The 11,495-nt window shown below is 48.1% G+C and overlaps 1 protein-coding gene across 1 annotated transcript in view; it reads left to right on the forward strand.

Annotated features, from left to right (window-relative positions):
* Positions 1-5,260, forward strand: part of NPC1L1 (NPC1 like intracellular cholesterol transporter 1) — a 30,301-nt gene extending 25,041 nt beyond the window's left edge. The window contains exons 17-19 of the mRNA XM_017524616.2: positions 702-815; positions 913-1,075; positions 4,067-5,260. Of these exons, the coding sequence (XP_017380105.1) occupies positions 702-815; positions 913-1,075; positions 4,067-4,266 (477 nt within the window). The 3' untranslated portion in view covers positions 4,267-5,260. The remainder of the gene's footprint in view (positions 1-701; positions 816-912; positions 1,076-4,066) is intronic.
* Positions 5,261-11,495: the final 6,235 nt, after the last annotated feature.

Raw genomic sequence — 11,495 nt, forward strand, 5'->3', positions numbered from 1 at the left:
AGAGTCTCACTCTGTGACCAGGCTGGAGTGCAATGGCACAATCTCAGCTCACTGCAACCTCTGTCTCCCGGGTTCAAGCGATTCTCCTGCCTCAGCCTCCTGAGTAGCTGGGATTACAGGCGCACACCACCATGCCTATCTAACTTTTTGTATTTTTAATAGACATGGGGTTTCACCATGTTGGCCAGGTTGGTCTCGATCTCTTGACCTCCTGATCCGCCCATCTTGGCCTCCCAAAGTGCTAGGATTACAGGCATGAGTCACCGTGCCCGGCTTTTTTATTTTTATTTTTTAGAGACAAGGTCTTGCTCTGTTGCCCAGGCTGGAGTGCAGTGACATGATCACAGCTCACTGTAGCTTCGAAATCCTGGGCTCAAGCGATCCTCCCACCTTAGTCTCCCAAGTAGCTGGGATTACAGGCACATGCCACTGCATCTAGCTAATGTTTTTATTTTTGTTGTAGAGATGGGGATCTCACTTTGTTGCCCAAGCTGGCCTCAAACTCCTGGACTCAAGTGATCCTCTCACTTCGGCCTCCCAAAGTGTTGGGATTACAGGCATGAGCCACTGCACCCAGCCAAACACTCTCAGTTCTGTCTAGAGTCTAGATGCCTGCCCCACTGGTCCTGGTGGAGGCCTCATCTCCCTAGTTCCTCCCCCACCTCTACCTTTCTTGGCTGATGCCCCCTCTCTGCCCATAGGCGGTGGGCATGTCTGTGGAGTTTGTGTCCCACATTACCCGCTCCTTTGCCGTCAGCACCAAGCCCACCCGGTTGGAAAGGGCCAAAGAGGCCACCATCTCTATGGGCAGTGCGGTGAGTAGGGAGGATTGGGCCATCCTGTGCCTACCTGACACCCTGTGCCCTGCCTGATGCCCTGTGCCCTGCCTGACACCTGTCTCTGACCCTCCAGGTGTTTGCAGGTGTGGCCATGACCAACCTGCCTGGCATCCTTGTCTTGGGCCTCGCCAAGGCCCAGCTCATTCAGATCTTCTTCTTTCGCCTCAACCTCCTGATCACCCTGCTGGGCCTGCTGCATGGCTTAGTCTTCCTGCCAGTCATCCTCAGCTACCTGGGTGAGTGCCCACGACTGTTCCTACCAGGCTGTCATGATTATCATGATGACAACAGCAACAGCGCATGCTCACCAAGAAAGCTCAGGAAGTGCATGGAAGCCATGGGCAGACGCCAGAAGCCAGGACCGTGAGCATGTGGCACGTCTAGTCTTGGAAGCTACTGTTGTTCATTGAATGTGCTGTGAACATCTTTTTTTGTCAGCAGATGTATGTCTCAAACAATGTTTGCGTGGCCCTGTACACTGTGGATCTCCACTGCACTCCTGTCGGACTTTTAGGCATGTCCTTCAGAAAGAAATATATTTTACACTGAGAGGTGACACGCACGAGCACACATAGACATGCCTGCCTAAAACAAATGCTTCACTAAATAATATTAATACTTGCCCTTATACATGTGCAACATTCCGATATTGCTGGTTCCATTCTAGTATTATTATTATTAATTTTTTTTGGAGACAGGATCTCGCTGTGACACCCAGGCTGGAGTGCGGTAGCATGATCACAGCTCACTGCAGCCTTGACTTCCCAAGCTCAAATGATCCTCCTGCCTCAGCTTGCCGAGTAGCTGGGACTACAGCACCATGCCCAGCTAATTTTTTTTTTTTTTGGAGAAATGGGGTCTCCCTATGTTGCCCAGGCTGGTCTAAACTCCTGAGCTCAAGTGATCTGCCTTGGCCTTCCATAGTGCTAGGATTACAGGTGTGAGCCACTGCACTTGGCTTTTATTTTATTATAAGTTTATTATTTTAATTTTTTGAGACAGAGTCTCACTCTGTCACCCAAGCTGGAGTGCGGTGGTGTGATCTCAGCTCCCTGCAACCTCCACCTCCCAGGTTCAGGTGATTCTGCTGTTTCAGCCTCCCGAGTACCCAGGATTACAGACGCCCACCACCACAGTGGGCTAATTTTTTTTTTTTTTTTTGTATTTTTAGTAGAGACAGGGTTTCACCATGTTGGCCAGATGGGTCTTGAACTCCTGACCAGGTGATTCTCACCGCCAAGGGCTCCCAAAGTGCTGGGATTATAGGCATGAGCCACTGTGCCTGACCCTATCATTATTATTACCTTTTGAGACAGAGTCTCACTCTGTTGCCCAGGTTGGAGTGCAGTGGTGTGATTTCAGCTCACTGCAGCCTTTGCCTCCCAGGTTCAAGTGATTCTCCTGTCTCAGCCTCCCAAGTGGCTGGGGCTATAGGTGCATGCCACCATGCCCAGTTTATTTTTGTATTTTTATTAGAGATGGGGTTTCACAATGTTGGTCAGGCTAGTCTCAAACTTCTGACCTCAAGTAATCTGCCCACCTTGGCCTCCCAAAGTGCAGGGATTACAGGGGTGGGCCACTGCACTGGCCTCATTAATTTTTTTGAATACTGGCCAGGAGCTGTGGCTCATGCCTATAATCCTAGCACTTTGGGAGGTTGAGGGGTATGGATCACCTGAAGTCAGGAGTTCGAGACAAGCCTGGCCCACATGGTGAAACCTTATCTCTACCTGAAATACAAAAATTAGCTGGGCATGATGGTGGGCACCTGTAGTCCCAGCTACTTGGGAAGCTGAGGCAGGATAATCACTTGAACCTGGGAGACGGAGATTGCAGTGAGCCAAGATCATGCCACTGTGCTCCAACCTGGGCAACAGGGCGAGATTCTGTCTCAAAAAACAATTTTTTAAAGCTGATGTTAATCTACTAATTGATTTCATGACTCATTAATGGAAGGCAACTCTTAGTTTGAAAACACCATCCTATCATATGGCTTCAGCTTGATTTACTGAACCAGCTCCCAACTGTTGGACATTAGATCATTTCTGACTTTCTACTACCACTGCCGTGCTGCAGTGAGTGATCCTGTGGGTGAATATTTGACCTCATCCTCCAATATTTCCTTAGAGAAGAGCTGTGAACATCAATTTTAATGCCAATGTGAGTACCCTCCAGAAAGTTTTACCATTTAAACTTGCACCTGTAGCTTGTGCGTGTGGCCATTTCCCTGTGTCCTCATTGTTGAGCTTGGTCATTAAAAACTGCCCCTCACAGAGATTTAATTTGAGCCTCCCAAGATGAGGGTGTTTCTGGCTCTCAGGGTGGGCAAACTGGGAGGAGTTCAATTTTACCCCCAACCAGATGGTAATAATAGTAAAATATTACTAGGTGACTCGCACCTGTAATCCCAGCACTTTGGGGGGCCAAGGCAGGTGGCTCACCTGAGGTCAGGGGTTCAACACCAGCCTGACCAACATGGAGAAACCTTGTCTCTATTAAAAATACAGAATAAGCTGGGCGTGGTAGTGCACGCCTGTAATCCCAGCTGCTCAGGAGGCTGGGGCAGGAGAATCACTTGAACCTGGTAGGCGGAGGTTGTGGTAAGCTGAGATCGTGCCATTGCACTCCAGCCTGGGCAACAAGATTAAAACTCCGTCTCAAAAACAAAAATTAGTAGAGGACATTTATAAAAGGGTGTGTTTGTGCATCGACATATGTGTCTGTAATTCTCTTATTACCCCCGATGTGGGCATTATTATCCTTCCCATTTTACAAATGAGGGAACTGAGTCACCTGCCCCAGATCACAGACTTGGTCAGAGGTAGCAGGGGTTGGAGCCCACACAGCTCCATGGTTCCTAACCATGACACCACATTCTCCTGTGGGAACTCCCTGACCCTCTTGGAAGAAATAGAGTGTGTGTGCTGGGGCTGGTTGGTGAGACATAAGAGAGGGGCAAGGAGGAGCAGTCGTGGGACTTGCCTGGACCAGGGGTGTCCAGGGCCTTGGAGCTGCAGGTGGTGGCTGTTCCTTGGAGGTTTCCAAATTGCTGGGGGATGGGAGAGACCGGGACATCCCTGAAGCTTGGGCTGTGTATGCAGTGACCCCGGAAGGCACATGGCACAGAGTCCCCCTGGGACCCTTCCTGCCCTGGGTTTGTTGTGCTTCCCACCTGTGTCCCCTGCCCACCTCTCTAACTGTGGTCCTTTGTCTCTGTCTCTCTGCAGGGCCTGATGTCAACCCGGCTCTGGCGCTGGAGCAGAAGCGGGCTGAGGAGAAAGCAGCAGTCATAGCGGCCTCCTGCCAAGGTCACCCCTCCCAGGTCTCTGCAGCTGACAACATCTATGTCAACCATAGCTTTGAAGATTCTATCAAGGGTGCTGGAGCTGTCAGCAATGACTTGCCCAACAATGGGCAGCAGTTCTGATACAGCCAGAGCCCCTGTCCAGGCTCTGTGGTACTGAACTGAGGGGTGATGAGGGTCTTCCTTGTGACTGCCCCTTGACATGTCCCCTCCTCAAAGCCTAGGGAAGGCCTTTACCATAAGACTGCCTGTCACTGGAGGATGGCTTGTCCTTGAGGCATCCAGGCAGCACCACTGATGGCTCCTCTGCTCCCATAACGGGTCCCCAGTTTCCAAGTCACCTAGGTCTTAGGCAGCGCCTCCTCCTTCTGGGCCTGGGTCTGGGAGTTGGCAGGAACAGATACAGTCCATGTTTGTCCCACACTCGCCCTCTTTCCTAGGGGCCCACCACTCCTCCAACTTTTCACTCCTCAGTTCCTCTGTCAAAAGTCTCAATTCCGTGTCAGTAAGTCTTTAATACGTAGCAGTGTCCCTGAGAACACAGAGAGTGACCGCTACCCTGGGTTGTGATACCACAGGAGGCCAAGGAGAAGCAAAGGCTCAGGCCAAGAGCTAAGGCCACGGGAAGCTGGCTGGCAGCCACCTGCTCCAGGGCACACCTACAGGTCTGCCATCCACAGCCCTTTCTATCAAGAGAAGGGCCCAGGAAGGATGTTCTCATAAGCACCCTGGTCATGGATTAGCCCCTCCTGGAAAATGGTGTTGGGTTTGGTCTCAAGCTCCAACTCTTATTAAGGCTGTTGCTGCCAGTCAAGGCCACCCAGGAGTCTGAAGGCTGGGAGCTCTTGGGGCTGGGCTGGTCCTCCCACCTTCATCTTGGGCCTGGAGCCCAGGCCTTAAACCAGCCCAACCTGAGCTCTTAGACCGCTCTCCAGAAGCACGAACTGCGGTGGAGATGAAGATCCCGGCTCTGTGCTGTGTGCACATGGGTGTTTAATTAATATTTGCTGGCAGAAATGGTATTTTATGTCACATGTCCTTCTCTGGCTGCCTCTCAGTTTAAGGTAATTTTTGTGAATGACACAAATAATACATGTGTGGGAGAGTGATTTGTGGAGATACTCGTCTGTGTTTTGTTCTATTTCTCCTCCCTCTTTTCAAGAAAGGAGGCAGGCCATTGTGCATTCATGCCTTACAAGGGCCTTTGAGGAGTGGGGGTAATTTCCCTTTAAACTGGGAGGGCACAGAGCCTGAGAATCAGCCAGGAGTAGGATGTGCAGCCCCTCCTTTTCTGGAACAGCCCATGAAGCAGGCAACACCTGGAGGAGCTGCAGGAGAACCCACGGTGCACTCAGGAAGGGAAGAACCCACCGTACAAACGACTAGCTCCCCGGAGGGCCCCATGCCAGGGCAGTGGGTGGAAATGTCAAGGAACATTCCAGATCCCCTCAAGCCTTTCTGCTCCCTGCTGGGTCCAGCCCTTGTTTGGCTGAGGAACTGCCGTTGCTTCCAGGCTCAGAGGGACTGTTGGCATGTAAAGGGAGACAAGTAGAGAGAGGTGGAAGGGAGCTGGCGTTTCTGGAGCCTACTGTCTACTCTGGGGTCCTCATAAGAGCCCCATGTGCCAGCATCATTTGCCCACCTTTGGGAGGGTTGCTGGCTGCACATGATGGACAGAGGGTCTGGTGAAGGGACAGTTACCGGGGAATAGAGGCTAAGGAGAAATCGCACAAGTCACCCTGTTAAAAACTCCACAGGTGCAGAATAAACAAATAGATCTGAGGAACAAAAATAGCTCCTAAACAGCAGACATTTCAAATCAGAGGAAAGGGCAGACCCTTCCTTCAGTAAATGGTGTGGGAGTAGTGAGCAAATTATTTGGATCAAAATAAAGTTACATCTCACCTCACACCATACACAAATAAAAGTACAGATAAAGAGCTAAACACAAACATGAAACTACACAAGTATCAGAAGGAAGCACAGAAGAGTATGTTATAATCTTGGGGTGGGAAAAGTTTCCTAAGCATGAAGTCCAGAAGCCATAAAGGTAAACACTAAACATATGGCCATATAATAATGGAAAACATCTGTAAACACACAAACACACAAAAAATTAAAGAAAGTTGAAAGACACATATGAGCTCGGAAAAATTGCTACAACATATTTAACAGCAAATAATTAAAATCAAGAACACACAAAGCCAACAGCACGCCCACAAACATGGTGAACATTCCAAAACCCACTGGACTTTCTGTAAGAAATGTGGCAAGCACCAACCCCACAGAGTGAGTGACACAGGACACATTTCCTGTATGCCTAGGGAAAGCCATGTTGTGATAGGAAGCAGAGGGGCTATGGTGGAAAGACTAAGCCAATTTTCCAGAAAAAGGCTAAAACTACAAAGAAGACTGTGCTGAGGCTTGAGTGCGTGGAGCCCCACCGCAGATCTAAGAGAATGCTGGCTAGGCTATTAAGAGTTACAAGCGGGCCGGGCGCGGTGGCTCACGCCTGTAATCCCAGCACTTTGGGAGGCCGAGGCGGGTGGATCACAAGGTCAAGAGATCGAGACCATCCTGGTCAACATGGTGAAACCCCGTCTCTACTAAAAATACAAAAAATCAGCTGGGCATGGTGGCGCGTGCCTGTAATCCCAGCTACTCAGGAGGCTGAGGCAGGAGAATTGCCTGAACCCAGGAGGCGGAGGCTGCGGTGAGCCGAGATCGCGCCATTGCACTCCAGCCTGGGTAACGAGAGCAAAACTCCGTCTCAAAAAAAAAAAAAAGAGTTACAAGCATTTCCAACCAGGAGGAGATAAGAAGAGGAAGGGCCAAGTGATCTCGTTCCAAGCGTCATCTTTTGTTTTATTATGAAGACAATAAAATCTTGAGTTATGTTTAAAAAAAGAAAGAAAACACAAAGCGAGTCCAGATGCAGTGGCTCATGTCTGTAATCCCAGCACTTTGGGAGGCTGAGGCAGGAGAATTGCTTGAGGCCAGGAGTTCAAGACCAGCCTAGGCAACAGCGAGATATTGTCTCTACAAAAAGTTTAGAAGTTAGCCAGGCCATCTACTTGGGAGTCTCAGGTGGGAGAACTGGTTGGCTTGAGCCCAAGCGGTGAGCTATGATGGCACCACTGAACTCCAGCCTGAGTGAAAGAGTGAGCTGCTGTCTCTTAAAAAAAATACAAAGAGAGGAAGGAGTGGGGGTCTGAGTTATGTGACTAACCCTCCCATTAGAAACAACAGAAATTCTATCTAAAATAAATTTTAGCCATCTCTGTGTGTGTGTGTGTGTGTGCGTGTGTGTGTGTGTCTGTCTGTCTCTGTGTGTGTATAATGCATACAAGTTTAGAGTGTTTCAACTTTCTTAATAAATTGACACTTTTATAGTTTGAAATGTCTATAACAATATCCCCCTTTATGTCTAGTATTTATTTTTGTCTGTTTGTTTAGAGAGATACGGGTCTCACTTTGTTGCGCAGGCTGGTCTTGAACACTTGGCCTCAAGGGATGCTCCTACCTCAGCCTCCCAAGTAGCTGGAATTACAGGGTATGAGACATCATGCCCAGTCCCATCTGTAGTATTTGTTCAACTGTATAACGTTATTATATATATATCTGTACACACACACACACACACACACACACATACACACATACACACATACAAAAACTTATACAGTTGAACAAATTTTATACTTAATAGTCAAATATTGAAACCCCTTTCCCTGAGATTGGGAATGAGACAAACTTGCCCACCTTTACCCAACGTTGTATTGGAGGTCTTAGCCATTGTAATAAGGCAAGGAAAAGAAATTAAGGTTATAAAGATTAGAAATAAGTAAAATTGACATCACAGATCTCATAAAAGTGTACAAAAAAGACATAGCAAGACCCCATTCTACCCCCAAAAAAATCCAAAATAATCTATATAAAATTAATCTAACAAAAGTTGGTCAAGAAAACTATGAAAAACACCACATTTGTAGTTTAATTTGCATAATATTGAGTGAAATTAACTGTCAAAATAAATGGTTGAATAAACCATGAATTGAGGGCTCTATACTACAGAAATGTCAATTCTCTTCAAATTAGTTTCTAGATTCACTGTAATTTCAATCATAACCCCAGAAAATTTTTTGCAAAAACCGATAAGCTGATTCAAAAATTCATATGGAACCACAAAAGATGAAAAGTCACCAAGGCAATTTGAAGAAAAACAAAGAGAACTTACACTACCAGAACTACCAGAAATCAAAATAGTATAAATGTCCAGAAATAAAGATAGTGGGATTTTGGCACAAGGAAAAACAAACAGAAAAATGGAAAGAATAGAAAGTCCAGAAACAGATGATATCCACAAGGACACATGATTTATGATGAAGGAGGCATGCAGAACATTGGGTAAAGGAGGTTTTTCAGTGTATGATGCTGACCTAGTTGGGTATCCATAAAGAAATGAATCATAGCCGGGCGCGGTGGCTCAAGCCTGTAATCCCAGCACTTTGGGAGGCAGAGGCGGGTGGATCACGAGGTCAAGAGATCAAGACCATCCTGGTCAACATGGTGAAACCCTGTCTCTACTAAAAATACAAAAAATTAGCTGGGCATGGTGGCGCGTGCCTGTAATCCCAGCTACTCAGGAGGCTGAGGCAGGAGAATTGCCTGAACCCAGGAGGCGGAGGTTGCGGTGAGCCGAGATCGCGCCATTGCACTCCAGCCTGGGTAACGAGTGAAACTCCGTCTCAAAAAAAAAAAAAAAGAAATGAATCATAGCTGGGCGCGGTGGCTCAAGCCTGTAATCCTAGCACTTTGGGAGGCTGAGGTGGGTGGATCACCTGAGGTCAGGAGTTCAAGACCAGCCTGGTCATCATGGTGAAACCCCATCTTTAAAAAAAAAAAAAAAATCATGACTCTTTTTTTTTTTTTCTTTTGAGACAGAGTCTCCCTCTGTCGTCTCAGACGCCAGGCTGGAGTGCAGTGGCAGGATCTCGGCTCACTGCAACCTCTGCCTCCGGGGTTCAAGCAATTCTCCTGCCTCAGCCTCCCGAGTAGCTGGGACTACAGATGCACACCACCACGCCCAGCTAATTTTCATATTTTGGTAGAGACAGGGTTTCACTATGTTGGCCAGGATGGTCTTGATCTCTTGACCTCGTGATCCGCTGGCCTTGGCCTCTCAAAGTGCTGGGATTACAGGCATGAGCCACCACACCTGGCCTGACTCACTTTCTTAAGATATGCAAAAATCAGTTCCTGATAGGTTGTCTATCTAAATGTGAAACATAAAATGATAGAGTTCTAGAAGATAACATAAGAGAGTATCTCCAAGACTGAAATAGGAAGCACTTTTCTTAATCAAGAAACAAAAGCTTTACTTATAGAGAAAAAGACTGATAAATTGTTCTGCATTGAAAAGACATCCTTAGGAGAGATAAAATTCAAACCATAGAGAGGAAAAAATATTTGTATGTATGTGAGATACAGGCATATTTGAAAAAGGGCTTATATTTAGAATGTGTAAAAAAAACTCTGCGGGGTACGGTGGCTCACATCTGTAATCCTAACACTTTGGGAGGCCAGGGCGGACGGATTGACGGAGCTCAGGAGTTTGAGACCAGCCTGGGCAACAAGGTGAAACCCCATCTCTACTAAAATACAAAAAACATTATTCAGGCTTGGCAGTGTGCACCTGAAGTCCCAGCTACTTGGGAGGCTGAGGCAGGAGAATTGCTTGAACCCGGGAGGCAGAGGTTGCAGTGAGCTGAGATCACACCACTGCATTCCAGCCTGGGTGACAGAGCGAGACTGTCTCTAAACAAAACAAAAACAAAACCAAAAAAACAAAAAAAAAAATCCCTCCTACAACTCAATAAGAAAGAGACACCACAAGAAAAGCTAGGCTGGCTACTTAAACAAGCATATGGCCAATACAAGTTCCTCAACTTTGTCAATCACGAGAGCAAGGCTGAGGGAAAAGCACAGTCAGAGTTCTTCCTCTTCCCTTCCCTCACAATTGGGTCTACAGGCCCTGGGGTAAGGTGGGGCCAGGCAGCCCATGTGGGGTGTCAGGATCCAGGTGGTGTGGGGAGGGTTTCCACATTAGATCTGAGGGAGAAGAGGAGAGCATCCCACACAGAATAGGAACTACATAGGTCCAGTATGGGGCTGAGATATCAGAACTGAGCTCTGATGTGCCTTTCTCCCTGAGCAGAGTGGCTGGTTGTGGGAGAGGGCAGAGGAAAGGTTCAGAGCCATCTAGAGAGGGCAGTTCAGAGGAATGGGAGAGCAGATAATCTCACTCCTCACAGTGAGGCGGAGCTTCAAAGCTGGCTTGTCACTCCTCTGCCGGGCCCCTTTGGGTAATACATTTGACTTATCTGGGCTTTAGTTTCTTTTCTTCTTTTATTTATTTTTTTGAGTTGAAGTCTTACTCTGTTGCCCAGGTTGGAGTGCACTGGTGCCATCTTGGCTCACTGTAACCTCTGCCTTCCCGGTTCAAGTGATTCTCCTGCCTCACCCTCCCAAGTAGCTGGGACTACAGGTGCCCACCATGCCCAGCTAGTTTTTGTATTTTTTGTAGAGATGAGGTTTTGCCATGTTGACCAGGCTGGTATTGAACTCCTGATCTCAGGTGATCTGCCTGCCTCGGCCTCCCAAAATGCTAGGATTACAGGCATGAGCCACCAGGCCCAGCGTGCTCTCTGCCAGGATGTAAAGCTCTGGGAACAAGTGGGGAAAAATCATGCACAAAGGCAATGGGTCCCAGTAACACCTCTAACATTACCCAAAAAGGGGGAGGAGGGGGAACCCTCATCTACCTTACCGCCTCTTTCTCTCTCAGCGCCACCATCAACGGGTAAAAGTGTCACAGAGGAGATAGAAATTCTCCCCAGCCGTCTCCTCCATGAATAGGAAAAAAGACCAAGACGCCACAGCTATAGGTCCTTGTCTTAAGCAAGCAGCATTAAAGGAAGAACTCTTAGTCTGCCCAGTAATGGATGATCAGTAAGGCAATCAGGTGTATGTTTATAAAACGGTAAGAAAAAAGGAATTAGAGGCGCCAGCAGGAAAGCTCTACCCAAGCCGGCAGCTATTGCCTGGGCCCCGGAAGCAAGCAGTATCAAAAAAGCTCGCAAACTCGGTGCCAGTAAATGCTCCCAGGAATTCAACCTGCCCAGCTGGGGGCCAAGCCCGGTGCACCAGAGACAGCAGCTGAGTAGGGGCAGGAGGTCGCGGGCAGGAAGGTCCGCCCAGTCGCAGCCAGAGGGCAGGAGGAGGGAGCAGGGCAAGCAAGGAGTGTCCCTGCAGCCAAGCCGGCAAAAGAAAAGGAAAAAAAAAAGTGCGCG

This window comes from Cebus imitator, unplaced genomic scaffold, assembly GCF_001604975.1.
Source record: "Cebus imitator isolate Cc_AM_T3 unplaced genomic scaffold, Cebus_imitator-1.0 Scaffold34, whole genome shotgun sequence".
In the NCBI taxonomy this organism is placed as follows: domain Eukaryota; kingdom Metazoa; phylum Chordata; class Mammalia; order Primates; family Cebidae; genus Cebus; species Cebus imitator.